The sequence below is a fragment of the Accipiter gentilis genome, chromosome 7 (genome assembly GCF_929443795.1).
Source record: "Accipiter gentilis chromosome 7, bAccGen1.1, whole genome shotgun sequence".
In the NCBI taxonomy this organism is placed as follows: domain Eukaryota; kingdom Metazoa; phylum Chordata; class Aves; order Accipitriformes; family Accipitridae; genus Astur; species Astur gentilis.
Window position 1 is genome coordinate 15960775 of NC_064886.1, and position 23741 is coordinate 15984515.

At 43.3% G+C, this 23741-nt stretch overlaps 2 protein-coding genes across 3 annotated transcripts; one reads left to right on the forward strand and one right to left on the reverse strand.

Moving 5' to 3' along the window:
- The first annotated feature begins 187 nt into the window (after positions 1 to 187).
- On the forward strand, positions 188 to 17858 carry SART3 (spliceosome associated factor 3, U4/U6 recycling protein). Its single transcript, XM_049806196.1, has 19 exons — positions 188 to 420; positions 1344 to 1470; positions 2558 to 2662; positions 4125 to 4309; positions 5349 to 5454; positions 6228 to 6352; positions 6828 to 6983; positions 8153 to 8291; positions 8700 to 8807; positions 9206 to 9283; positions 9491 to 9549; positions 10718 to 10827; positions 11115 to 11227; positions 11640 to 11716; positions 12100 to 12268; positions 12998 to 13446; positions 14154 to 14306; positions 15992 to 16179; positions 16802 to 17858. The coding sequence occupies exons 1-19, from the start codon at positions 235 to 237 to the stop codon at positions 16980 to 16982; spliced, it is 2814 nt and encodes a 937-aa protein (XP_049662153.1). The 5' UTR covers positions 188 to 234; the 3' UTR covers positions 16983 to 17858.
- A 479-nt stretch (positions 17859 to 18337) lies between these two features.
- FICD (FIC domain protein adenylyltransferase) lies at positions 18338 to 23437 on the reverse strand. 2 transcript variants are annotated; one of them, XM_049806209.1, is made up of 3 exons: positions 23396 to 23437; positions 22343 to 22684; positions 18338 to 21381 (listed from the first exon to the last, which is right to left on the reverse strand). In XM_049806209.1, the coding sequence occupies exons 2-3, from the start codon at positions 22632 to 22634 to the stop codon at positions 20306 to 20308; spliced, it is 1368 nt and encodes a 455-aa protein (XP_049662166.1). In that variant the 5' UTR covers positions 22635 to 22684; positions 23396 to 23437; the 3' UTR covers positions 18338 to 20305. The 2 variants fall into 2 exon arrangements, with proteins under 2 accessions (XP_049662166.1, XP_049662165.1); XM_049806208.1 differs by lacking the exon at positions 23396 to 23437 and adding an exon at positions 22823 to 23037.
- Between the last annotated feature and the right edge of the window lie 304 nt (positions 23438 to 23741).

The following is a 23741-nucleotide window of genomic DNA, read 5'->3' on the forward strand; positions in this document are numbered from 1 at the left end:
GAGGTGCCCCCGACGCCGCCTGCGCCTTAACCGAGAAGGCAAGGGGTCCGGCCCCGGCGGCCCTCACCGCAGCGCGGCCTCGGTGCGTAGCCGAGCGCGGGGTGCTGCGGGAGGCGGCTCGCTCCTCTTCTCGCAGCGCTCGCCCGGCGGCAGTGCGCGGCGGAGGGACAGGCGCCGCGGGGACAACCCCATCGGCCGGCGGAGCGCGGCTGGCTGTGAAGGGAGCTGCATAAGATGGCGGCGGCGGGAGCTGAGGCGGCTGCGGTGGCGGCGGCGGAGGAGGAGGAGGAGAAGCAGCTGCCGGAGGGTGACCCCGAGTCGGGGGGCGACTCAGAGGATGAGGGAGACTCGGAATCGTCTGGTGACGGAGAAGATGAGGAGAAGGAGAATGAGGCCGAGATCCAGCGGCTGGAGGAGCAGGTGGGGCCCGGCTGGGCCGGCGGCGGCGTGGGGAGGAGGAGGAGGAGGTGGTGGGGCAGCACCGCGGCCTCCGCCCGGTCCAAACCCTTAACCAGGGGGAGGTGGCGTTGGAGGCCGGGCCGAGCCCTGCGCCGGTGGCCCGCCCGCGTTGCTATGAGAGACGCGTCGGCCCCGGGGCTCCGGGGAAGGCTCGTCCCGGAGAACCAAGGCCTCTCCTCGTGGAGACCCGACCTTAGTAGGGTCTTTCTTTTTGTGACTGCCTGCTGGAATAGCTATAGCGGTAATTGGAAAAAAAACCCAACAGTGTGACTGCTCCTGTAGTTTGACACTGGGAACTGTCAAGATGTGAATGTTTGGAGTCTTAAGTGGAAACTAAGTGTTTTGGTTGGGCTTGGGTGGTTTTTTGAGGGGGAGATTGGAGAGGAGAGCCCTAGGGGACAGTTTGCAGTCATTGGAAAAAAAAAACTCAGTTAGCTGTCTGGGTTTTTTTAATTGCTTTTGAAGAAATCAAAACACATTTGGCTCTGTTAAAAAAGGCTTTCTTCATTTTGTACTCTTGGGTCTGTTTCTGCAGCTGGTAGCTGCTGTACTGCTGGTGTTGGTATTTGCACTGCTGAGCAGTAACCTTTAGAGCTTAGAGGCATAAGCTAAGCTCTAAGCTTAACTTCAAAGCTCAGTTAAACTTGGAAGTGTTTTTTATAAATGTTTGCTTGTGACCTGAAGGCATCTTGCAAACAACAGTGAAGTTCGGTGCAACTGTGTAGGGAGGTAGGTGGTGTTTGGGCTATATGAACACATTATGAGATTTGTATGCCCCGAAAGAGAGTATCAGGTTTCTGTTTTGCTAAACGTTTTCTGATTTCTTCATGTCCATCACTCAACAGTGCTTTTAAAAAAAAATTTTTTTTTTTTTTTTTTTAAAGCTTTCTATCAATGCTTTTGATTATAACTGTCACTTGGATCTGATAAAGCTGCTCCGCCAGGAGGGAGAGCTGGTCAAGCTCAGGAGAGCTCGTCAGAAGATGAGTGAGCTCTTTCCACTTACTGAAGGTATGGAGCATCTTCTCCTCACGTTGCAGCTGATACAGCTTAACCATCATCCATGTAAAATACTGTTGTTTCAGTAGTGAAATAATATGTTTGTGCCAGGCTTCAACAACATTGTTGCAGTCCAGAGAAACCTGAAAGAACAGATTTGGGACTTCTTCAACTCTGAATGCTGCTGGTGTTAATGGCCAGCATTGAGCTTGGCATCTGCCAGATGCAGGGTAGTGAGCCTGTTGCAGGAATTTGAGTTCTTGCCACCTGTGACTGCACTGTCCTGTCCTCTGCCAGAGGCTGCTGTGGTAGCTTGGAACTGGTGGTAGGGGGTGTTTGTGTGTGCTGACCTACTCCAGTCTGTCTGTCTGTCTGTCTGTCTGTTAGCTGGGTGAGTTGCTGCCAGGACGCAACCTGCTGTAGCCCAGGGACAGGCGTATGTTTGCTTGTGCTGCCTTTGCTGTAGGACTGGTAACGTACAGCTGTGGGATGGCAGCACTGAAAAGGCTGCAGTCACTTAGTCAGTGAATGTGACTCAGAGCCCAAACTCCTGCCAAAAGTTTAATTTCACAGTCAAGCAGCAAAAAAATACGATGTTGGTGGAAGTTAAAGGTAGCCCTTGAAGTGGGTGTTTCTTTTTTATTCATAACATAGAGGCAGTGTAAATATTGCAGAGGCTGCTCTGCCACTGTGCTTTTAGCCTTGGCAAGGGAAGGTTTCCTAATATGTATGTGGAAACTTGCAGTCTCTAAAGCCATTTACGGTTTCTTGTAAAAGCACGAGGAAGGGTGTACCTCTGGATGCCTCTTTGGTTACTGGTACATACTGATCCTCTGCCCAAGGTACTGATAAATTGCTGCTTGCACCTTCTGCTCTCTTTAATATAAGTGGTCTTGTTTAGTACCAATTTGAAAAGGTCTATAATAAACTTTTAAATTAATTGTGAGTAGTTGTGGAGGCTAAAATTGCTGTCTTCTCTCCATTGCCCCTCTCCCCATTTTTAAGATTGTTATTAAAAACTCTCACAAAAAATTCAACAAGTGGATTTAACTTATTCTTTCTGAACATTGGTGATGTGTTCTAAACTTCTTCCTTTCAGAAATTTGGCTGGACTGGTTGAAGGATGAGATAAAAATGGCTTCTGAAAGCTCTGAGCGAGAGAAAGTTTATGAACTGTTTGAGAGAGCTGTGAAAGACTACATCTGTAAGTTGTTAATGTATGCTATAAAATTAATTGTGTTGCATTCAGTTTATGGCTTTCTTTTTCTAGGAAGGTTTCTTCCTTCTGATATAATGCAGAAATTGGACCAAAAATGTTATTGTGAAGTAATTTTCAGTTTTTCTGAAGCATTGGAGTTAAGGCCATTCAAAGGCAATGCTTTAAGAGCTACTGCAGTCTTTAAGATCTTCTAAGCAAATGTAAGAACTTTTAAACGCATATTTTGCACTTCTCTAGTTTCTAAGAGCAGCAGGTATTGTGCTCACTTAGTGAATGCTTTCTCTATTACCCGTTATGGGTTCTTTAGCTCTTTCTTTGAGGAAAGTGAATGCTTTTAAGAGGCTGATTTCTACTCCTGCCTTCTGTGTTAGTTAGCATGGTCTTTTTGCTGCCACTTCCGCTATGTGACAGCTCTTTAGGAACAGTTTGTAATTACTGTCTGGGAGACAGCATTCCTGAAACCCTGTGAAGTAGGTAACCCTAGCCGTGCTGTGGTACTGGGCCCTGATCATCCTCGTTAAAAGTGAGGGAAGTGCGTGGTGTCTTGTGTCTCCGTTTGTCAGGACCTGCCTGCAGCTGTAGCTTAAAACTTTTAGCTTAAAACAGAGAGTAACTGCATGCCCTTCGAGTATTGTGGTGAGGTGCTGAAAACATGAAACCTGAAGAAGCAGAGGGCTTGGTAACATTGAGGCAAATCCCTTGCAGAAGCTATATACAAAATGTCATATTACAGCACCGGCATAGCTGGCCTCGCAGGGTGTTGGTGATCGTTCAGGAAGGAGGAATGGAGAGGTGAAGAACTAAGAGGAGGCATCCTCTGGATCTGCTGGGTGGATTGCACTTGGGGTTTGGCAGGACAATTTCTGGAGCCTGAGATGTGCAATCTAACATCCATTCATTGGATAGTCTCTACTGGGGGTCCCTGAACCTAATTTGGTCAGAGACTGCTATTGGTGGGAGAGGTGCCAGGCAGCTAACACTATTCTGGCACCTCCTCCTCACCTTCATAGGTATGCTGCTTAAGCAGTTGCTGAACAGGTGAGTATAGGAGTCTGGAAACAGGAAAAGGACCTACTTCAATCTGAGTTATGTAGGAGTGCAACAGCTTTGTGGTCCGAGCTCTGCATGTGTGCTCGAGAAAAGTGAAGTTGCTGTTAGGACGTCTTGATGCATCTCTGATGTAGCTTGTATACCAGAGGTGGCATATGGTTGGTGTCAGTAACAACCACAAGAATGACTTATTTCAGAAGAAAACTGTTAGCTGCTGGTGCTGAACCAAGTGCATGGAATAAAATATTTTAACTTTTCTTTAGTACATTGAATGGTAAAGAAAATTGTCCTGTGTTGGTCTAATTATATGCAGCAAATACGGTGTTTGGGAAGCAGAGAGTTGCCTTTTTTATTTTTGAGAGGATTAGGTCATCTGTTTCTCATAACTTTTGTTAAGGTCCTGAAATTTGGTTGGAATATGCCCAGTATTCCATTGGTGGCATTGGTCAGGAAGGAGGAATTGAGAAAGTTCGCTCAATATTTGAGAGAGCATTAACTGCAGTTGGACTGCATGTGACGAAAGGAACAGCTTTATGGGAAGCATACCGCGAGTTTGAGAACGCCATACTGGAAACGGCACAGGTAAGGCCAGTCTCCTGGTCTCTTGTAAGAAATAAGTTGTAGTGTAGTTTCTGAAGTCATCTTGTGCTACCCCTTCATCAGTCTCTTCTGAGAAAAGAGGCTGTGGTGTCACACAGTTGTTTCTTTTCAGCTGTAGAAACTGAGCCTTTTGGTCTGGGAAAAACATTCTATGTATTTAGCTGATAGAGTAATGGATTTGTGTTTAAATAAGATCAAAAAATCTCATCTCCAGAAGCAAAGTTTAACTCTGTTGCTTTAGCTTGAACTGGCAAGAATAGCTTTAAATTGAGTAGCTTCATTATTAAATGATGTTCTTGCCAGTGAATATTTTTGCAACATAGTCCTGTTTACATTTCTAGACTGTTTTCTACTTCAGCTTTTAAATCATTCATTATTTCACACTTCTTGTGACTTTTGGATGATAGTGTATTATCCCTGGAACATGCAGTTTGACATCCATGAAAGGTACCTTTTACAAGATAGCCAGAATGTGAACATTTAATTTTATTTTTTGTAGCTTATTACATAAGATATGGAAGTTAAAAAGATGTCCCTGCCCATGGTAGGGAGGGGGTGGAACTAGATGATCTTTAGAGGTCCCTTCCAACCCCATTCTATGAAATGCTTGTAACAAAGGAGTAATGGGAGAACAGCCTTTCATTCACAAACAGAAAGCTGGAAGTTTTAAATCATCTGTGCACCCACCAGGGATTTATTGAAAAACCATTTGGCAGCCCAGTGGGTTTGTGAAATGGCACGATCGCATGCTGCTTACTTTTTTTTCAGGTTATCATTTCCCTGTGCATGTGTCAGCTTTCAGTGAGGAATGCTTTTCACAGTCATCCAGCTTCTGAGTCTAGCAATTTCCAAGTTTCAGCTTTCACAGCAGTGACCTGAAATACAAGTTGGCTGTGTCTGTTCTTCAAGGATCATGTAGTCATTTGGAGCCCAGATCCCCCAACTCAGAAAAAAATATGCCATCATGTTCATCAGCTCGGGCTTGAGGGAACTGATTAAATTTCAATCCTTTTGTTTGTAGCCGGCTCCTGGCAGCGTTCCATCTCCTGAGCAGCAGCAGATGCTCTGCAGCCAGCTTGAGAAGATCCACACGCTGTTCAGGCGCCAGCTGGGGATCCCGCTGTTAGGTAAGAGCTGGTGCACTTGGAGAGATGGCACAGATAAGCCGTGTTACGGTGATCCAGGCATTAGTTGTGATTATTCTTTTGGTAGAGCCACACAAACTGTAGCTGTAGTACTTGTGTATTCTTTAATCAGTGACATTTGCCTGCCTTTAGGGCCTCTTGAATAATGCACAGATCTCTTTTGTTCAGAAATATTATTACTCATTGAAACTTGGTTTATCTGTTTCTTCATTACATAATTTGATGCTATTTAAGAACAAGTAATGAGCACAAAACATGACCATTAGGAACTAGGAGTTCAGCTGTGATGATCACTACATAAGAACCTTGGTTGGTACGGAGTAGTACATGCTGACAGCTGTGTTGTTAGAATCCTGCCATATCTACCTCATACTTTAAACTCCTTGAGTGCCTTTTCTTGAGTCCCTTTTCTTGCTGCTTTGCTTATAGGAGAAAGTTAAGTACAGTTCTTTGACTTAATTTGCATATTGAAAGAATTTGGCTTCTTGTCTTTTCTTTAAAGCCTTGGGAGAATCTTGCCACTTTAGTTTTCTAAATCCAAATGGGTAGCTTTAATATAACTTGCCCTGAATTTGTGTCGTAGTGCACTGTATAAGATGAAGCGTCTGAACCCTTTAAGCATGCAGTAGTGTGACAGTTAAGATCGAAAGCGTAAATAAAAATACAAATATGTGTTAGAATCAAACATAGCTTGAAATCTGATTATTTAGTCCCATAAGTGCATTATTGATGGTGTTTCATGCTTGTTTTAATAGATATGGAGGCTTCATATGCTGAATATGAGGAATGGTCAGAAGATCCAATACCAGAAACAATAATAAAGAATTACAAAAAAGCTCTACAGCAATTGGAGAAGTGTAAACCATACGAAGAGGCACTGGTAATGCTGTTACTTATACCTTGCTTCAAAACTAAGAGTTAATTGCTTTGGGGTGATTTTCCCCCCACCTCCTTTTTTTTTTTTTTTTTCCCTAGTCACAGAGATAAAGCAGCTGAGTATTACTAGGTGACTCTTTCAGCTGTGAGCAATGGCAAGAAGCCTCACAACTGGGTATACTGGAAACTATTGAATCTGTTGACTGTGTCGGGCCACCCTAAGGTGCACATGAGTACTCTGGCTGTTTCCTCCAGCATTGAGGAGTATGCTGGGCTAAGAGGAATAAAAAGTAGGGATCTGAATGGCTTAAGAACCAGGGCGATATTCAGAGATATGTGAAAATCAAAAGCTGTTGATACTTAGAGGCTAAGCTCTTGTCTGAAATTTTGTGAGACCTACTCTGAGTAACAATTGAACTGTTAGAATTGTGCTTTATTTAGACGACTTTAATTTTTTTGTATCCCTGTTTGTTTTGTAGCTGGGTGCTGAAACACCAAAGCTAGCAGAATATCAAGCTTATATTGATTTTGAAATGAAAGCAGGTGATCCAGCTCGCATTCAGTTGATCTATGAGAGGGCTTTGGCTGAGAACTGCCTTGTGCCAGATCTTTGGGCGCGCTACAACCAATATTTGGTAAGGAAAAAACCAGATGTTTGAGGTTTTATTTTCCTGTGTGTGCATGTGGTTGTTTTTGGTTTTTTAATCTTGGCAGCTAACAAACAAATGACCAGTAAGTTCTAACTCAGTCCTGTCCCTTAGCTTTAAATTCTTCAGAAACTGATTTTCACTTCACCTTTTGGTTTCTTTCTGTTTTCAGTGGTGTGTTTATTGATCAAGTGAGTATTTCCTCACTTTTTTCTCTAGCTGTGTGTTTTCTCTGCAGAATTAAACTGGGGGTGGGCATCAAGGTTTGTGCTGTCTGGCAAAGGGTTGACTAGGTGTAACCAGCTGTACTGTAAGCCCTGGCATTGTCTCTGGTAGCGAGGCATTGCTTCTGAGGATGCCCCTCCTTTTCTTGTAGCTGTTGTAGGCAAAGCAGTTCAGTGCTGTCTGAATCACTGGGGAGCCTGCCTGTCCTTCAGGAGGCACAGATAAATTAATGAAAATGCCTGTTTGAGGGTTGCCAGTGCTCTCTAGAATGTTTCATGGTGGAGAACAAAAAACTTAATTTACCAACAAGCTGAAACAAACCCAGATGTTTACTTTATATTTACATGTGGGCTAGTTCATGCAGTTTGAAAATCGTATTGAACTTGAGAGGCAGGGCTTTATCTGTGGACCGAAGGGCAATCTATTAAGAGATCAGTGTAACTCTCTACAGGAGGCCTATCTAGGCTGAGTTGCTCCATTGTCTCTTTATCTTATCAGCCCAAGACAGCAGGTTGCGGGTGGAACAGCGACTGCCTGAGTAGACTATGTGTGCACCCTCTTTCTTGTATCCTTTCCTTCCCTTTTCTTAACGTACTAAGAACAGTTGGGAATTTACTCGGTGCCTTTATTATATTTATCTCATTGGCAGAAAATACCTAACTGGCTTGGTTAAAAGCAGACAGTTAGGTATTGCAGACTGGATGTGGTGTGGAGTTCTTGTTTGTGTTGCTCCTGAGCATATTCTTTCTGATTTGAAGGTGTTCACTGGGTTTTTAGGAATACAGAATTTAAAATACCCATCTTGTCTTAGTTTTTCAAATATAAAATGAAAGTACTCTTTTTAAGGTGTTGGCTCCTTGTAAACTTGTATTTGTCTCGGATGGTCTCTCTGGCTACCAGGAACTTAAAACTTTGTTGTATGGTTATTTCAGGACCGGCAGCTGAAAGTGAAAGAATTGGTCTTGTCTGCTCATGACCGTGCTGTTAGGAACTGTCCCTGGACGGTTGGACTGTGGATTAGATACCTTTTGGCAATGGAGAGGCATAGAGTTGATCACGGCATTATTTCTGGTAAAGAAAGACCATCTCAGCAAAGCTTCTTTACAGTACAGAACTGCTTTCTGCACTCTGAGTAATGTGTGACAAATGGTGACTTGTAGGATTTGTTTTCATCCTGCTGCAACAATCTTAAAGCTGATGAAGTGTACAGTAGTGTGCTTCTAGGGCAAAGCTGCTTTTGCTGAGCAGCTTCAATTCTGAACAACCAATGAACAACCTTGCATGAACATTACAGAATTAAACTGGCTTCTAAATTCACTTTCTAAACCAATTTACTATATGTAGGATTTCGTGTGTTTTCCTGTCTTCCTAGAAATGTAAGGTGTCTATACTTTTGTGCTGTACACTGTAACGTGCTAATTTTGTCAATATCTGAAAAGTAAATATGTTTGTGTGGGTGTTTTCCCTGTTTTCTTTCAGAAATGTTTGAAAAAGCTCTGAATGCAGGTTTTATTCAGGCAACGGACTACGTAGAAATCTGGCAGGCATATCTTGATTACCTACGAAGGAGGGTGGATTTTACACAAGGTATATATGGTATATGTGTGAATAAATAGTTGAACTGTTTTCTATGTACCTCTCTGAAGCAGTGGCATTACTTTTTAAAAAAAATAACAGTAGTTTCTTATCTTTCACAAAAACTACTTTCTGGCCAGTTAGTGTCTATAAAATATATGAACTTGGTTTAAAGCAGCTCCTTGCTGACAGAATAGATTGTGCTTTTGCAAAAATGCCCTGGCTTATATTTTAGGTACTTGATTTTTTTTATTATGCATGTAGTGAGTTTTACTGAAGTAATAAATTTTGGCTTTTTTTTTTTTTATTCCCCCACTTCCCAGTAAAATAACTGGGTGTTAGGGAGAGGTTGTAGTGGACAGGAGATGAAAATTAAATTATTCTAAGGCAATTCTTGCTTTCTTCTAAAGACTCAAGTAAAGAACTAGAAGAGCTGCGGTCTGCATTTGCACGTGCTGTGGAGTACTTGAAACAAGAAGTAGAAGAGAGTAAGTTAAATCATCTGATATATTGTTTTCTCTTCTTCAAAATATTTTTTTATAAGACCAGTTTTCTACACAACATTTAACTTGTCTTCAAGGGTCTCACATTTTAAGAAAGCTACAGATAAACATTTCATCTACAATGTAAAACTTGTTTAGTAAACGCTTTATTTCCAAGAGCCATTCACAAACAGTACTTATTTTTATTCCCAGGATTCAGTGAGAGTGGAGATCCATCCTGCACCATCATGCAGAACTGGGCAAGAGTTGAGGTGATGTTTCTATCTGGTGTATTTAAATTGCTAGACTAGAGGAAATTGATCATTTTAACGTTCCAAGTACAGAATGCAATTCTCTTGTACTTTGGCATTTCCTCTGGGTAGCTTCAATGAGTGTATCTTTCTTTTTTCCACTCCTGTGTCTGGACTGGTCAAGCATGTAGTATAGATTCAGACTGAAAGCACAACATCCCAGGAAAGAAACAGCATTCTCTGTGAGAAGGTGGTCAGGATTGTTAGCATGTTTGTACTGCTGTGACTGCAGTATGGCACAGAAATTTGTGAGTAGTAACTTGGTTATCAGGCTAGCCACAGTGGCTTGGAACTGCACGCTAAGTCTGTGAACTGCCTTGAATCCTGCCTAGTTTAGTGCTGCCTATGCTAACTAGTTTCGAACTAGTACAGGTATCAGTGTGCTGGTGCAGTCACTGCCTGCGAGTGGATGTTTTATTTTTCCTTCCTTTGCCACAGGCTCATACAAATCAGGATTAGTCATGTTACTTTTGTGCTATAATTTTTCTGGGCATAATGCATGGGATGGATTGCCAAAGTCTTGGGCATTGTAATCCTCCTGAACAATGTGGGCCTGAATCTGAATTAATTACTTTCCCTTTCTGTCTACTTAGTGGAGGGAGAAAGTGGATACATCCAGGTGTGATTCAGCTTATGCTAAAGCAGTTCTAATAAGTCAGCTGTCTAGTGTACTCATGTACCTCTACATTTAGATCAGGTGAATCCCACCTTGGGTGTCTTAATCCATTTCCCCTCTTCCCCTGTGCCCTTTCCTAAGCACTTCTCCCTGCTCCATTTCCTAAAAACTTCTAGACTGAGAACTGGGTTTGGTTTGTGTTTAAGTCCTCTGATGAGGAAAAGTTTAGAAGCAACTATCTAATTTTTTTTTTTTTTATAATGACCAAAATGAAATGTGTGTGGGAGCCAGAAACCAAGATTGATGTAACAGGTGGGCAGGGAAGTATTATTCAGTCGTAGGATTGCGTTAGGTGTTCGCTTTGATTGCTCTAAGGAGAAGATCTGTCTTTCTGGGGCTGTGTGCATCATCTTTGGTGGTTTCTTGTTTTGGGGGTTGGGGGGAGGCTGGGGAGTAATGGCGTTGAACAAATAATCCTAAATTATACTGAGTGCTTTGGATGCTGTGTTTCAGGCCCGCTTATGTAACAACATGCAGAAAGCCAGAGAACTCTGGGACAACATTATGACTAAAGGGAATGCCAAATACGCTAACATGTGGCTGGAGTATTACAACCTAGAAAGGTAAGAGCTTGGCTGGCTGGAAGAGTTAATTAGCTTTTTAGTTTCCTCTCTGTGTGAGACAAGACTTAGATACTTAGTATGGGTATACTTCATACGGGTTTATAGTATGCTTTTGAGCTTCTTGCAGAAGCTCTGCAGTATATTTCAGAAGTATTACAGCAACAATGTGTAGTGCAAGTTTGCTGGGGAAGGAGGAAAAACATTTGCATAGAATGTAGTTAAGTGTCCTGTCTTGTAATCTTGATGTGGAGGATTTGCTCCTTACTGCCATGGTTTCCCTACTGCAGAGCTCACGGTGATACTCAGCACTGCAGGAAGGCCTTGCATCGCGCTGTGCAGTGCACAAGTGACTATCCAGAGCACGTCTGTGAGGTGCTGCTCACACTGGAGAGAATAGAAGGTAACTCACTACATGTCATCTTGTTTTACCCAGTCCAGTTAGTGTACAATGATACAGAGTGAATTTTGATCTAGTGTTTTGTGTTCTGGTGAAGGCTTATTTTCTTTTCACTGCTGTAATGTACACAAGCAGCTCTTTCCTTTTTTTCTTCTTTTCAGGCCTGACTTGGAGCCTGCTGAAATTACTGGGGTTTTCCCTGCCTTTTTGGAGTGTCATATTATAAATGAGAGGTTTCTGCTCTGCTTAGTTTTTGTTTTCTTTTTCTTTGAAGGCTACTCATTATATTTAGAATTTTCATGTGTAATGGTTAATGTTAAGAGCAAGTTCCATGAACTCATTGACTCTTATTTTTCCAGAATTGTATTTTCAAATTATGGGAAAGCTAAATACAAGGCTTTTTTTCATCCTTTAGGAACATTGGAAGACTGGGATGCAGCTGTTCAAAAAACAGAAAACAGATTGGCTCGAGTTAATGAACAAAGAGCAAAGGTCAGAACTCTGTGAATTATTTAAGCAGTTTATAGGAAATACCTATATTAAGATTATGCTTGTCTGAATGTCAGTTTTCTAATGTTGATTCCCATAGATAAGCCTGAATTGTCTTAAAGCCTTAGAAATATTGATTTTAGTCTATGGTTAACCTCTTTTGATACTCTTCTATCTTTTACCTTTTGACCCTTGGACAGATACAAGAGTAATAATGTGCACTCTGGGAAAGCTGTAAGAGCAAACAGTTGAGAAGTGCTTTAAATGATGATCCCATTAGCGCTGTGTTTAATGTACCGTAGGAGAAACCCCTCCAGGTTCAGTACTCTAGAAGATGCTCTGCAATCTGCAGTCACTAGAAAAAAAAATATCTTGCATATTTGTAGGCTGCTGAGAAAGAAGCTGCTCTGGCAAAGCAGGAGGAGGAGAAAGCTGAACAACGAAAGCAGGCTCGAGCAGAAAAGAAAGCTTCCAAAAAGGCTAAAAAAAACAGGATTGGAGACAAGCGCAAAGCAGATGATGATGATGAGGGTGAATGGGGACAAGAAGAAGAAGGTAAAAAAAAAAGCCAAACTTCACACCTATGGCAACAGGGTTATTGGTTGTCTCCCTTCTGTTAGAGACAGTGAGGAAGTGGTATGTTTATTGCTGCCATCTATTCAGGCTCTCTTTCTCCTAGATCTTTGTGGTAGTGAAATGAAAGCAAGACTAAATGGTTTTTGATCAGCAGAAGTATATGTTTATAAGAACTTCTATAGGGCTTTTTGTATTTCCGAGTAATAGTGATTTTGGCTTTCTTCTTCTTTGTTTAAAAAAAAAAAAAGTCATTTTCCTGACTTGTTGAATGATGCTGAGGCATGTGTCTAAATTAGGTAATTCAGTATTGTAGCAGTCTCTTGGAAGGGATGGTAACAGAAGATTTTAATAGATTGCTGCCCCTGGGAGTTTTGAGAGCTCTTACGTTTTTGTGTTTCTTACTTTTCCCATTAGACAAAGAGAAAGAACATGAATTGGTAGTTGTAATTGACAGAAAAAAGGAAAAAATATCCCTGTTGCTTTCATCTAAATATTTGCTGTCTTGGTCAAATAATCTGTTGTTACTTGTTCTTAAAAACCTGAGGCAGATTTTTATTTTGTGTCTTTAATACCTGTCACTGTATTTGTGGTTTCACATGCCATTTCCAAACTCTGTAGTGGTAATAATAGAGGACGGCATAATTTCAGTGCTGAAGGACATAGTGTAATTTTTTTTCTAGTAAGGCTTTCCATTTCATTAATCGGCAGAGCAGCCCAGCAAGAGACACAAGGGAGATGGTGATGGCGTACTTCCTGAAGAAGACATGGAGGTAGAAACTGGGTTGTTTGGAAGAAGTGGACCTGAAAAGCCAGATTGCCCAGCAAACCAGAAGGAAAAGGCATCTACCAGTCGAAAAGACATCCCCAAAGTTTTACATGACAGCAGTAAAGATAATGTTACTGTCTTTGTCAGCAACCTTTCCTACAACATGGCAGATCCTGAAGTGAAACTGAAAGAGCTCTTTGAGAGCTGTGGGGAGGTAGCAGAAATCCGTCCAGTGTTCAGCAACAAGGGGATTTTCCGGGGCTACTGCTATGTAGAATTTAAGGAAGAAAAATCTGCTCTCCAAGCTCTTGGCTTGGATCGTAAAGTTGTGGAGGGAAGACCAATGTTTGTTTCTCCATGTGTTGACAAGAACAAGAATCCAGACTTTAAGGTAAACTTTTATGCTTTCAAGTAATAGGTTGAACAGTGGGACTGCATAGGAAAGCTTCCAGAGTATGTTGCTTCCAGAGTGCTTGCATCTAATGAATTCATGTTGTGCTATTTTGGAATGGTAATTTTATGTCTTAGCAGTAAAACTGTTTTCTGGGAGTTCTTGCGTCTTATGTTACTTTGCCATAAACCAGGACTGACATTAGCTTACTCCAAGATTTGCAGAAATCTGCTAATCTGAGCACCTTGTTAACGGTGTGATGTACCCAGATTCTTACCTAAGCATCTCGGTCTGTGAAGTACTTTTTTTGGTTGAGTCATACAGCTGTGGGCATTTGTTACACAACCCACTCATTCTTGTTAATGATCTGTACTAGACATCAGTTGTGTAATCAGTGGTTTCCTGCATTATGGAGTTTTTGTACAGAAAAACTTAATGTTCAGATGGTGACAACTGAGCAAGAAGAAGTTATCAATGGCTGCCTTCGTTGTAAAGGAGACATAGATGTTTAGAAGCATTTACTTGCAAGTCCTTAGTGTGTGCCTGTGTCTATATGCAAATATTTTTCAAGATACTACTCATGGCTTTAAGGTAGTTTTGGATCATGCAAATATGAAGTACTCTGATAACCTTTTGGGGGTGTAATAGATTAAAATCCTTGGAGTCTCTGACTGGTTTGTGAACTAACAGCTGCCTTGTTTCTTCAGGTGTTCAGGTATAGCACTACACTGGAGAAACATAAACTGTTCATATCTGGTTTGCCATTTTCCTGCACTAAGGAAGAGCTGGAAGATGTGTGTAAAGCACATGGGAATGTGAAAGACATTCGGCTGGTCACCAACCGAGCTGGAAAACCCAAGGTAGGCATCCTTAATCCACTCTTCAAAGAATTTCTTGAAATTAAAAAGAAGCTCTTCATGAAGTTTGGATACAAAAAGTAGGTTTTGTATTTAAAAGTTGCCAACCTGGCTTTGCATTAAAACTTGTAGAAATGCTTGGATTTATATAGCACAGTGTGCCTTTGTGCTAACAAATAAGAAGTAGGAGAGGAAGAAGAATTTTTCCAAAATACTTCTTAAATTGCACAAGGAGTATGTGTGATATAAAGGGGATGGAGGGGAAGATGTTTACAGCACTGTCAGTATAGTAAAAATAGATGTTAGTAAGTCTGCAAAGAATATTTGTTTTGAAAGTAACTGATTAGACAGAGTTCATCTGGTATAACTGAGTCCCTTCCTCCCTCTCTTCAGTTTCTTGAGGCTATTGTTCATAATACCTGCTGCAATAATAGATATGCCAGTGAGAAAAGAAGCAAGTCTCTCTGACAGGGCTCATTATTTCCATCCTGGAATAAATGACTCGTTGTTAAATAAGAGACTTTAAACCAGCTGCTGCTCTGCCAAAAATTCTACCTGACACCTCAGCCATATCTGAATGTTGGGCACTTCTAACAGGTGCCATCCTGGGGTTGATCTATTTTCTTGCTTTAGGCAGTATCTCAAGTACAGTTCCTGTTGCATGCATACCTTGTAACGAGCGCTGTCGTGTACCCCAAGTCTTGCAGTCCACGTTCTGAGCTTAGTTTCAGCTGGGATTCTGTCTAAACCACAAATAAATGTACTTTGAATCTGAAGTACAAGAAAAATAATATCTGTATTTCCTGTGGGATAATCCAAAAATACAGTTTAAGGGTTTGAATGTTATTTAGAAGAATAACAATAACAGAACTGAGAGGTGATGCCTCCCATCTAGTGTACTTGCTGTAGGAGCCTGCTGTAGCAGATGCTGGGGGCTGCCCTTTTGTCTGTTTGCTGGAAATAAGACCCAGTTACCGAAGGCGCACCAGCAGCGGTGCGGTTAGCAGCTGTTACTGCACAAATTCCTGCAAAGAACGCTTTTGTCACCAGTCCCTGTTCTCAGGGCAGCAAAGCCAGTCTCTTTGGAGATGGGGCCTGTCAGTTTTGGTGGAGCTGCTTAAGATGGGTTTTACTACTCTTGAAACCAAGGTGGCCATGATGGCCCTATGTTGGCAACTTGATTCCTTAGTTGTAGCTTAGTGAAAAATCACAGGAGAGTGTGTATATATTTTTCTGTTCTAGCTTTCTGTTCTAGCTCTACAGATTGATTTATCTTCTGTTCCACTATGAATCCAAATCTGTTCAATACCAGATTCAGCATGGATATATATGTAATATATATCTCAAAGGGAAGACTCGCCACTGACATGGTAGTTTGTTATATTTACTTTACTGGTATCTTGGGTTTTTTGTTGTTTTGGGGTTTTTGTTGTTGTTTTTGTGGCTTTTTTCTTCTTTTTAATACATCTTCCACAAATTAGGGCGTCATGAATAAGAGTCAAGAAGTGCAGGTTGTAGATTTGTCAATAAGAATTTCTTTTCCAGCTAAGGAGTACTGGGACTCTGAGCCATGTTTAGGTCTGCTTTCTGTATGATTTTCTTAGCAGCTGGCCAAATTATTTGCAAAAGCAGTCATGCAGACATAGAAGCACTAAAACTAATGTAGGTTACCTCTTTTCCTTATTTAGGGCCTGGCCTATGTGGAATATGAAAATGAAGCTCAGGCCTCACAGGCTGTGCTGAAAATGGATGGCTTGACAGTGAAGGAACATGTCATCAAAGTGGCGATCAGTAACCCACCTCTCCGAAAACTGCCAGACAAGCCTGAGGCGGGCAGAGCCTCGCAATTTGCCGTACCACGACAGGTTTATGGAGCGTAAGTATTGGTGAGGAAGACTGCTTGGCAATGCTTAAAAAGGAAACACTGGGTTTCTTTATACACTAGAATGTAGGAATCTTCTCTAGAACGTGAGAGAACATTTAAAAGGTGCTGAACCATAAAAAAATATTGGGTTGCTGGATTGATGAGGAAAAGCAGATTTTTCTTCTTTCACGACAGAAACAGGTCTGTAGTGACTGAAAGTATCAGCCATTGGACATCCCGTTGGATCTGATGTTAGCACCTAAGCACCAATAACTTCCATGTCCTCTCATTCTGGAGAACCAGCTGTTGTTTGCAGTGAGCATTAGGGCTGCTTTTTAGAGTGCTCCTGCTGCTTTGCATTGCATTGGTGTTGTATTGCATGTGCCCTGTAGATAAAAACAGAGCTTCAGTTTCTGGGGACTGTTGGGCAGTTGTTTTCTGCCAGGACTTGGGTATACTGTTTCAAAGGGCACCCATTGAAAGCTTTGCACTACTTATTACTGAAACAAATGACAGAAATAACATTTAAATGAGTGTTCTTCATAGTGAACAAAGTCCTTTGTGTTTCCCTAAGCTACAACAGTGTGTTCAAAGAGCACTGGGATATTTTTAAATGTCACTTTTTGTTCTCTAGGCGAGGAAAGGGAAGGACACAGCTTTCAATGATGCCGCGTGCGTTACAGCGTCAGAGTAATCCTGTGGCTAAGGCTGAGAATGGGATGGTCCAGAACTCACCAGCAACTTCATCGGAACCCCCTGAGGAGCCTAAAAAGATGTCCAATGCTGATTTTGCCAAGATGCTACTGAAAAAGTGAGCAAAAAGTCTGCAATCAGCAGGTCTGGTAAAATGTGAAATGCCTTTATGGAAGCCATGTTGTGTCCTTATGCTAGCAAGGAGAGAACGCCAGTCACAATCGTGTGTAAATAATGTTCTGGACTACTGCATTCATCGAGATCAGTGTAGGATGGTACAAATCCAGATTTTTCTCCTCTGTTTCTAAGAGCAAAGAGTTAAACTATGTTCTGGTAAAATGGCGTTATATGATCCCTCATATTGAGGGTAACGAGGGGGGAAAATTTTTCCTGTACAGGTTGGGTGCCACATCAAGTTTTAAGAATACTTTATAAATATTTCTCTTTCATTAATGAATGAGATGCAATGTGAAAGCCTAGTGATAACCTTGTCAAGCTCCACTGGTCAGTTCAGATTGTGATGCAGTCATTCTCTCTGATAATGAACCCATTTTACACCCAAACACACGCACGCAGGGACATTCATCTCCTTCCATTAAGAGTTAAATGGCAGATGCTAGTAACTTCACCACAATGGCCTATTTTAGTATTGGGAGAGTTTCTATACATATGTGTGTATATGTATATACACAAATACACATATATATGTATTCAGCAGTTAATGTTCTGTTCGAGTTGACCTGTTTTTTATATTGTGTATTTGTAAAAGACATTCAAATTATTATTTTTAAGTGTCATGAGATAGTACTTAGAACTGGTAATTTTTGTTTCCCATAAGCTGTACATGTTGTTGCTGAGGACCATTTTTTTTTTTTTTTGTTGCTGTTTTTGCTAGCTAGCTCTCATGTCTTTTTGCAGGTGGTTTCTGTATGGTTTTGTACAAATGTGAAGTGCAAGCTGATGTTTCTTGGTTTATTAAACTCAAGTTCTCAAAGGTTTTCTATAAATACTGTTGCTTTTGTTTAAATGTGGGTGTTGGAACTGCACTTAACCTTTGGCAGCTGGGTAATACGGATGTACCTCCCCTCTCAGGTGCACTAAGATACATGGTGTCACTTGCATACCTTTAAGTGGCTCATTCCATCTAGTACGAATAGCCTGGAACCACTTCAGTAATCACCTCAGACTTTAAAATAATCTGGTATGTGATCTTGACAGAAATATTACTGCTTGTCTGACTAAAACTGACGCTAACTCTAGAAGTCAACACATGCAGGGGCCAAATGTGAGGGGGGACCCCAGTACCAAGTTCACTTGTACAACACAAGTACTGCTGCAAATAAACACTATATTCAGTGCTTACATTCTGTGCTAACTTGACTTGGCTTTACTTTTGAAATGATTGAACCATGTAACATTGGCAGCTGCGGTGATACAGCAAGGGAGCAAGTTCTGTTGGTGCTTTGTCACTGTATGGTGTGCAGCCTCTTTGGCTAGCCATCCAGTATTATCCTGATGATACAGTGGGATTGTATCTCAAAATCAGCTTAGAAACATTCTAATAACACTTCAATAAGAAGCTTTGATTTGTGAGGTGGGAATGCTAAGGCTGACACTTAAGCTTCCTTTGGCTGCTGGGGTTGGACTTGCTGCTTTGGAACCTTCTGTAACACCTCACGCTGCAGTACAGTTGCAGGCAGCTGAGGGAGCCAGGATGTGCACTGTGTAACTTGCTACTCCACAAACTGAGCTATGACACCTTTTTAGTTCACTGCAGCAGAGTGTTTTGAGAACAGCCTATTCCAAACAAAGACTTTTAATATTAAAATAGTTTATTAATCTGTTACTAAAATAACATTTCCCACCCCCCGCCCTGAGCTCTAAAGTGCAGATTTTATTTATATTCACCTTGCACTACAAATATAAGCACACTTTGTAAGGACAGAACAACCTTCCTCATTTATTGTTTGCTTTCCCTGTCAGCAGTAATTGGTACATAAGCATGGAGTGGTGCTGTAGCATATAGAGAACTCCCGGTCTTGTCCTATTGTCTGCTTGTATAAAATGTGCCCTGGCTACCTTGCAAGTAGAGAGAGTTAGAAGGGAAGAACCTTAACACTGGCCTGGAACAGTCTAATAGCTTATGCTGTTTTGCAAAGGGTTTAAGCTTCACAGCACTCTAAACTGGATTGAATGGAAGTTTTCTGACCTTAGAGATGTTTGTTGGGATCAATTACGCTGTTGCACAACTGCCAAGCAGGGGTGTAGTGAGCTATTCTATGTTAGGCTGCAGGTGCTTTTACCTTAAAAACAAAGATAAAGTGTGCTGTTTTGAATTGCACAGTAGCTTTCAGGTACTATACTAACTGCCACTGCAGCACAAAGGGCTTCATGGGATTCTTGATGCGTTTATCACAGTAATAACATGACCTAGTAATTAATTGTGAAAAGTTCTCTTGTGTAGATTGAAGAAACTGAAGTTTTTGGTAACACATTGGCACAATTGATAAATAATAAATTGATAATTGTCCCATAGTTATGTATAATAACCTTTCCTGCCTACAGCTTTGCAGAAGCAAGTTCTTTTCAAACCCTGAACTGAAATGTATAAGGACAGTTGCAGTTTCCCAGGGTTTCCTGGGCTCTGAGGCAAAGCCTCAATGCTAGGTAGTCCTTCTGTCTGAAGTACAGCAAAAGCACCCTGCAGTTCAGTGAAATAAGTCAGAGAGCATTTCTTCTCTTGTTCAGTCACATCATCTGTAATCTTAAACCAAATACTTCCCACTTGTTCTACAAAACTCACCCTAAAAAAGGCAACTGAAACCAAACATGCACAGTGCTACCGAAAACAGGAGTGGGAGGGGAGAGATGCCTTTGCTGAACTGGAGTTTAGCCTCCTTCCTGATCAGTACTGTCAGACTTGTATGACTGACAGGAAAGAGTCTGATTAATATAGCTGGGAAAGTGCTGTTACTGCAAGGGTTGCGTTTTGGGGGTTGGTGGTTTGTTGGGTTTTTTGAACAGGTAAGAGGTAACGCAAAAGCAACAACTCATTAAAGTCTTTGTCTTGCCTAGCAGCTCCTTAACAAGGTAAGACGATGCAGCTGACTGACTAGGTGAAGGGTTGTGATTGAAGTGGCTTCTCAAAGCTTAATTTTAAGGAGAAACTAAATTCTGCTTGAGCTTGTTGAGCCCCTCTGCCACCTCTCCCCACCTCCTTCCAGTAGCACAAGCAAGTTATAGTGCACAATCAACATCAACAGTTCACATTTCAACTTGGCATTATGTATATAAATTATATTAATTTAATCCAATGTAAGACACTTTAAATAAATGAAATGCTAAAAAGTGACACCTCCTGTTGAGTTATTTCCCAGCAGGAATACTGAGTGGCTTGGCGTTCTCTTCTCCCATGTGTTCACTGGCTCCTGAATGTCCGCAACCCTCAGGTCTTGACAGGGATAGTTTGTTTGCATCCAGCAGTGCTGCCATCTGCTTCAGGTAAGCCCACGGAGTATTCTGTGGTGGCAATGAGCAACATGTCTAGAGTTGTCTCAGTACACTTAGCAATAAAGCGTATGAAAGGCCTTACATCGCCCTCGTTGGCTACTTCTAAGACATGGTAATACTCGGCCCGTTGCTCCTTGCGGATTGTGATGGGCGGGTAGCCTGCCTGCATTAGTATGAGGTTCATTAACAGGCGCGAGGTCCTTCCGTTGCCATCTACGAATGGATGGATGTAAACCAACTTGTAGTGGGCTAACGCAGCAAATTCCACAGGGTGCAAGCTCATGGCATCTTCTGAGTTAATCCACTGCACAAACTCCTGCATCTGTTTCTCAACGTCTTGGGGATGTGGTGGTATGTGATGTCCTACAAACACCTGAGTAGTCCTGAACCGTCCTGCCTCCACCGGGTCAGCATAGCCCAGTACTCTCCGGTGTATCTCCAAGATGTCGCTGATGGTTACAGAGCCTATCCGTGATACCAGCGTGGTATTGACATATTTCAAGGCTGCATGCATGCCAATCACTTCATTCTGCTCCACTAAGCTTTTTCCAGGAACAGCATATCTGGTCTCAATGATGTGTCGTATTTCTGACAGCGTCAGAGTGTTTCCTTCAATAGCAACCGTGTGGTAGATGTGGTGATAATAGGACTCTTCCATCACTCGGCGCAGGGCAGAATTGCCTTTGGGGATTGCCATCACTTTTTTAACTTTGCTGTCAATAATGCTAAAATACCTCTGATCTATCTCTTCAACTAAAGGTAGCGTCCGGTCCCGATTGATCAAAGCCTTCTCGTTGCAGGGTGAAATGGTTAGTGCTTTAGAGTACAAATAGTCAGCTTGAAGAATGTCTTTTTCCTCTTCAGAAAAGATACCAAATTCATTCAGGGCATCCACATAATCAGGGTCCATTTTGAGGGCATACACAAAGAGTTTGTGCGCCTTCTCCCGCTTTCCTTGGCGCTTCATTTCGAGGGCTTGATTCAGAGCTGCTTTGGCTTCTAACTTCACTTCTGAAATGCAACAATAACAGTTAGATAACAGGGTAGTGAGTTTTACTGAAGACCTCTGGAGACCATCACTGTTCACTGATAAAAAATTAAATAAAGCCAGTCAGTCTGTCAGAACTGTAACAGAGAACTTGTATTCCAGCCTTTGCTGGGCTACAAGCGCAGAGGCTTATGCCACGTTTACAGGCTGAGTACGTGGCAGCAGAGCTGTTCCTGGCAGGAAGCTTGGTGAGGGATAATCTGTGAGCAGCATGGCTCAAGCTGGCCACAGGCGTATAGCCATCCCGGCAAAACTCGCTTCAGCCACCAGGCTGCTTTATGTGGGGGGGACACAGAGTATTAAATACATTCTCTTGGCAATAATGCCAGTTCTCTTGCTAGCAGCACAGCCCACAGCTGCTTGCAGCACTTCTATCCGTTTTTTCACTGAACTATCAAACACCTTCCCAGCAATAACAGCTTTAAAGCGAACAAAGATACAGTGCTGGAATAGTAATGATTCCTTTGACTGTCTTCCAAATTAACATCCTGGCCAATAAAGGCAATGACTGCAGCCTGTCATTGCCAGAAAGGCAGTTCTATGACAGCCAGGATTTCAGGATTAATGTCGTGTACCCCAGGTTACTGTGTATTAAGTATACTCTGTATTCCAGTTACCTTAACATAACTTATTAGTACTGAAATCATGAGGAAAAACTTCTGAGAGGCAAAGCAGCACTGAGAGAACACCAGCACATCGCCCTTCTGTGGTGCAGGGCAATGGAATCCAGTCAGGCTGGCTATGGCATGTCTGACCTCTGGGTTGTTTACAGCTGATGTTAATTTGTAGTTGGGCAGTGAGAGTTCGTTACCATTATGGGGTACAGGACATCATCAGGTAGGGGGGGAACAGATCTCTAGATGTGGGTTGTTATTATACAGAGAATCAGCTGTTCCCCTGCACCTGCCCTGGGGACACTCTTACCTGGGGAAGCTTTGCCTTTCAGCACCAGCAGCTCCAGACCATTGGAGGTCACGCTCAGCCCAGTTGTTTGTCCTGTGTATCTGGTGACCCCTGAGGAGCCCGCACCCAGTTTACTTTTCAGGAAGGAGAGTCCTTTGAGCACTGCGTGGCACTGGTCTTCCACAGCAGCCAACGGGAGCAGCAGCATCACGAGCGAGCCCAGAAGGAGCACAAGCACGGCCGCCCACCTGATTCGGACCCACAGGGTTATCCATTTCAACTCGGGATCTGTCGCCATAGACATGAGATTCATCCTGCTTCCAGCGCAGACACAAGGAACATCTCCTTTCCCACTGCTCCGACCTGGGAAGAGAAACAGCTTTAGCCAGAGCTCCACGTGATGGGGCAAGCGTGGTGCTGGAGACATGGCACCTGCGTGGACTTGTGCATACGTCCTCTGGGTTTCTGTCACAGCTGTTAGGAGTTATCCCAAGCACCCACCTTTCCCTGCCACCTCTAAGCACATCAGGGCAGGGTGCGCACAGTGTTCGGCGTAACGCAAATCCTTATGGGATCCACTACATGTTAATGTGACAGCGGCAGCAGGAGGAGACATTGATGCCCATAAGCAGCGCGGGCACCGGGCTCTGCAGGTATTGAAGGAGCTCTGTCCCCTACATGTATGGCGCAGCTACCCACCTCCTCCCTCCCCCAGCTCCCAGCCCTCCTCCAGCCCTGCGACCCCTGAAGGCAAAGGCTCCAGGCTCCTGCGCGTCCTCCCGGTGTGGAAATCCGCCCCCAGGCCCCCCTGTTCCCCTTCAGCCGCCGCTCCTCCTCCAGCACCGTTCCCTCCGCACGTCTCCCTCCCCAGCCTGGCCCCCCTCACCCCCAGCTCCTCCCTGTCCAGGACCCCCTGTTCCTCCCCCCCTCCCCCGGCCCCAGTCTCCCCTCAGGCCGGCATCCTCCTCACCACCGGGCCCACCTCGGCCCGGGTCCCCGCAGCCCCCAGCCTCCCCTCAGGCCGGGGTCCCCCTCGCCCTCAGGTTCCTCCCCCGCCCCGGGTCCCCCCGTCACCTTTGCCGCCTCCAGGAGCCGCCGGCTGCCGGCTACAATAGCCCCGCCCCAGGGACCCCGCTCTCCGCGCCCTGCCATTGGCTGAACCGCTCTTCTTCTCCTTTCCTATTGGCGCTCGCAGCGGATCCCTCTCTCTTGTGTTCCGCCCCCCCTTCCTGCCCTCGGCTTCCTGTGGTGTCTTCCGGGTAGCACCACACCCCCGACGCCGGAGAGGCTCGTGGAGGGTGACAAGTGGTGAGCGTTCACGCCGATCATAGGAGGAGCAGCCAATGAGAAGGGAAGATAGAGGAGGGGGCGGGCCCACTCGACTAGTTAAGGACTGGGGAGCCCGCCCCCAGTTGCTATG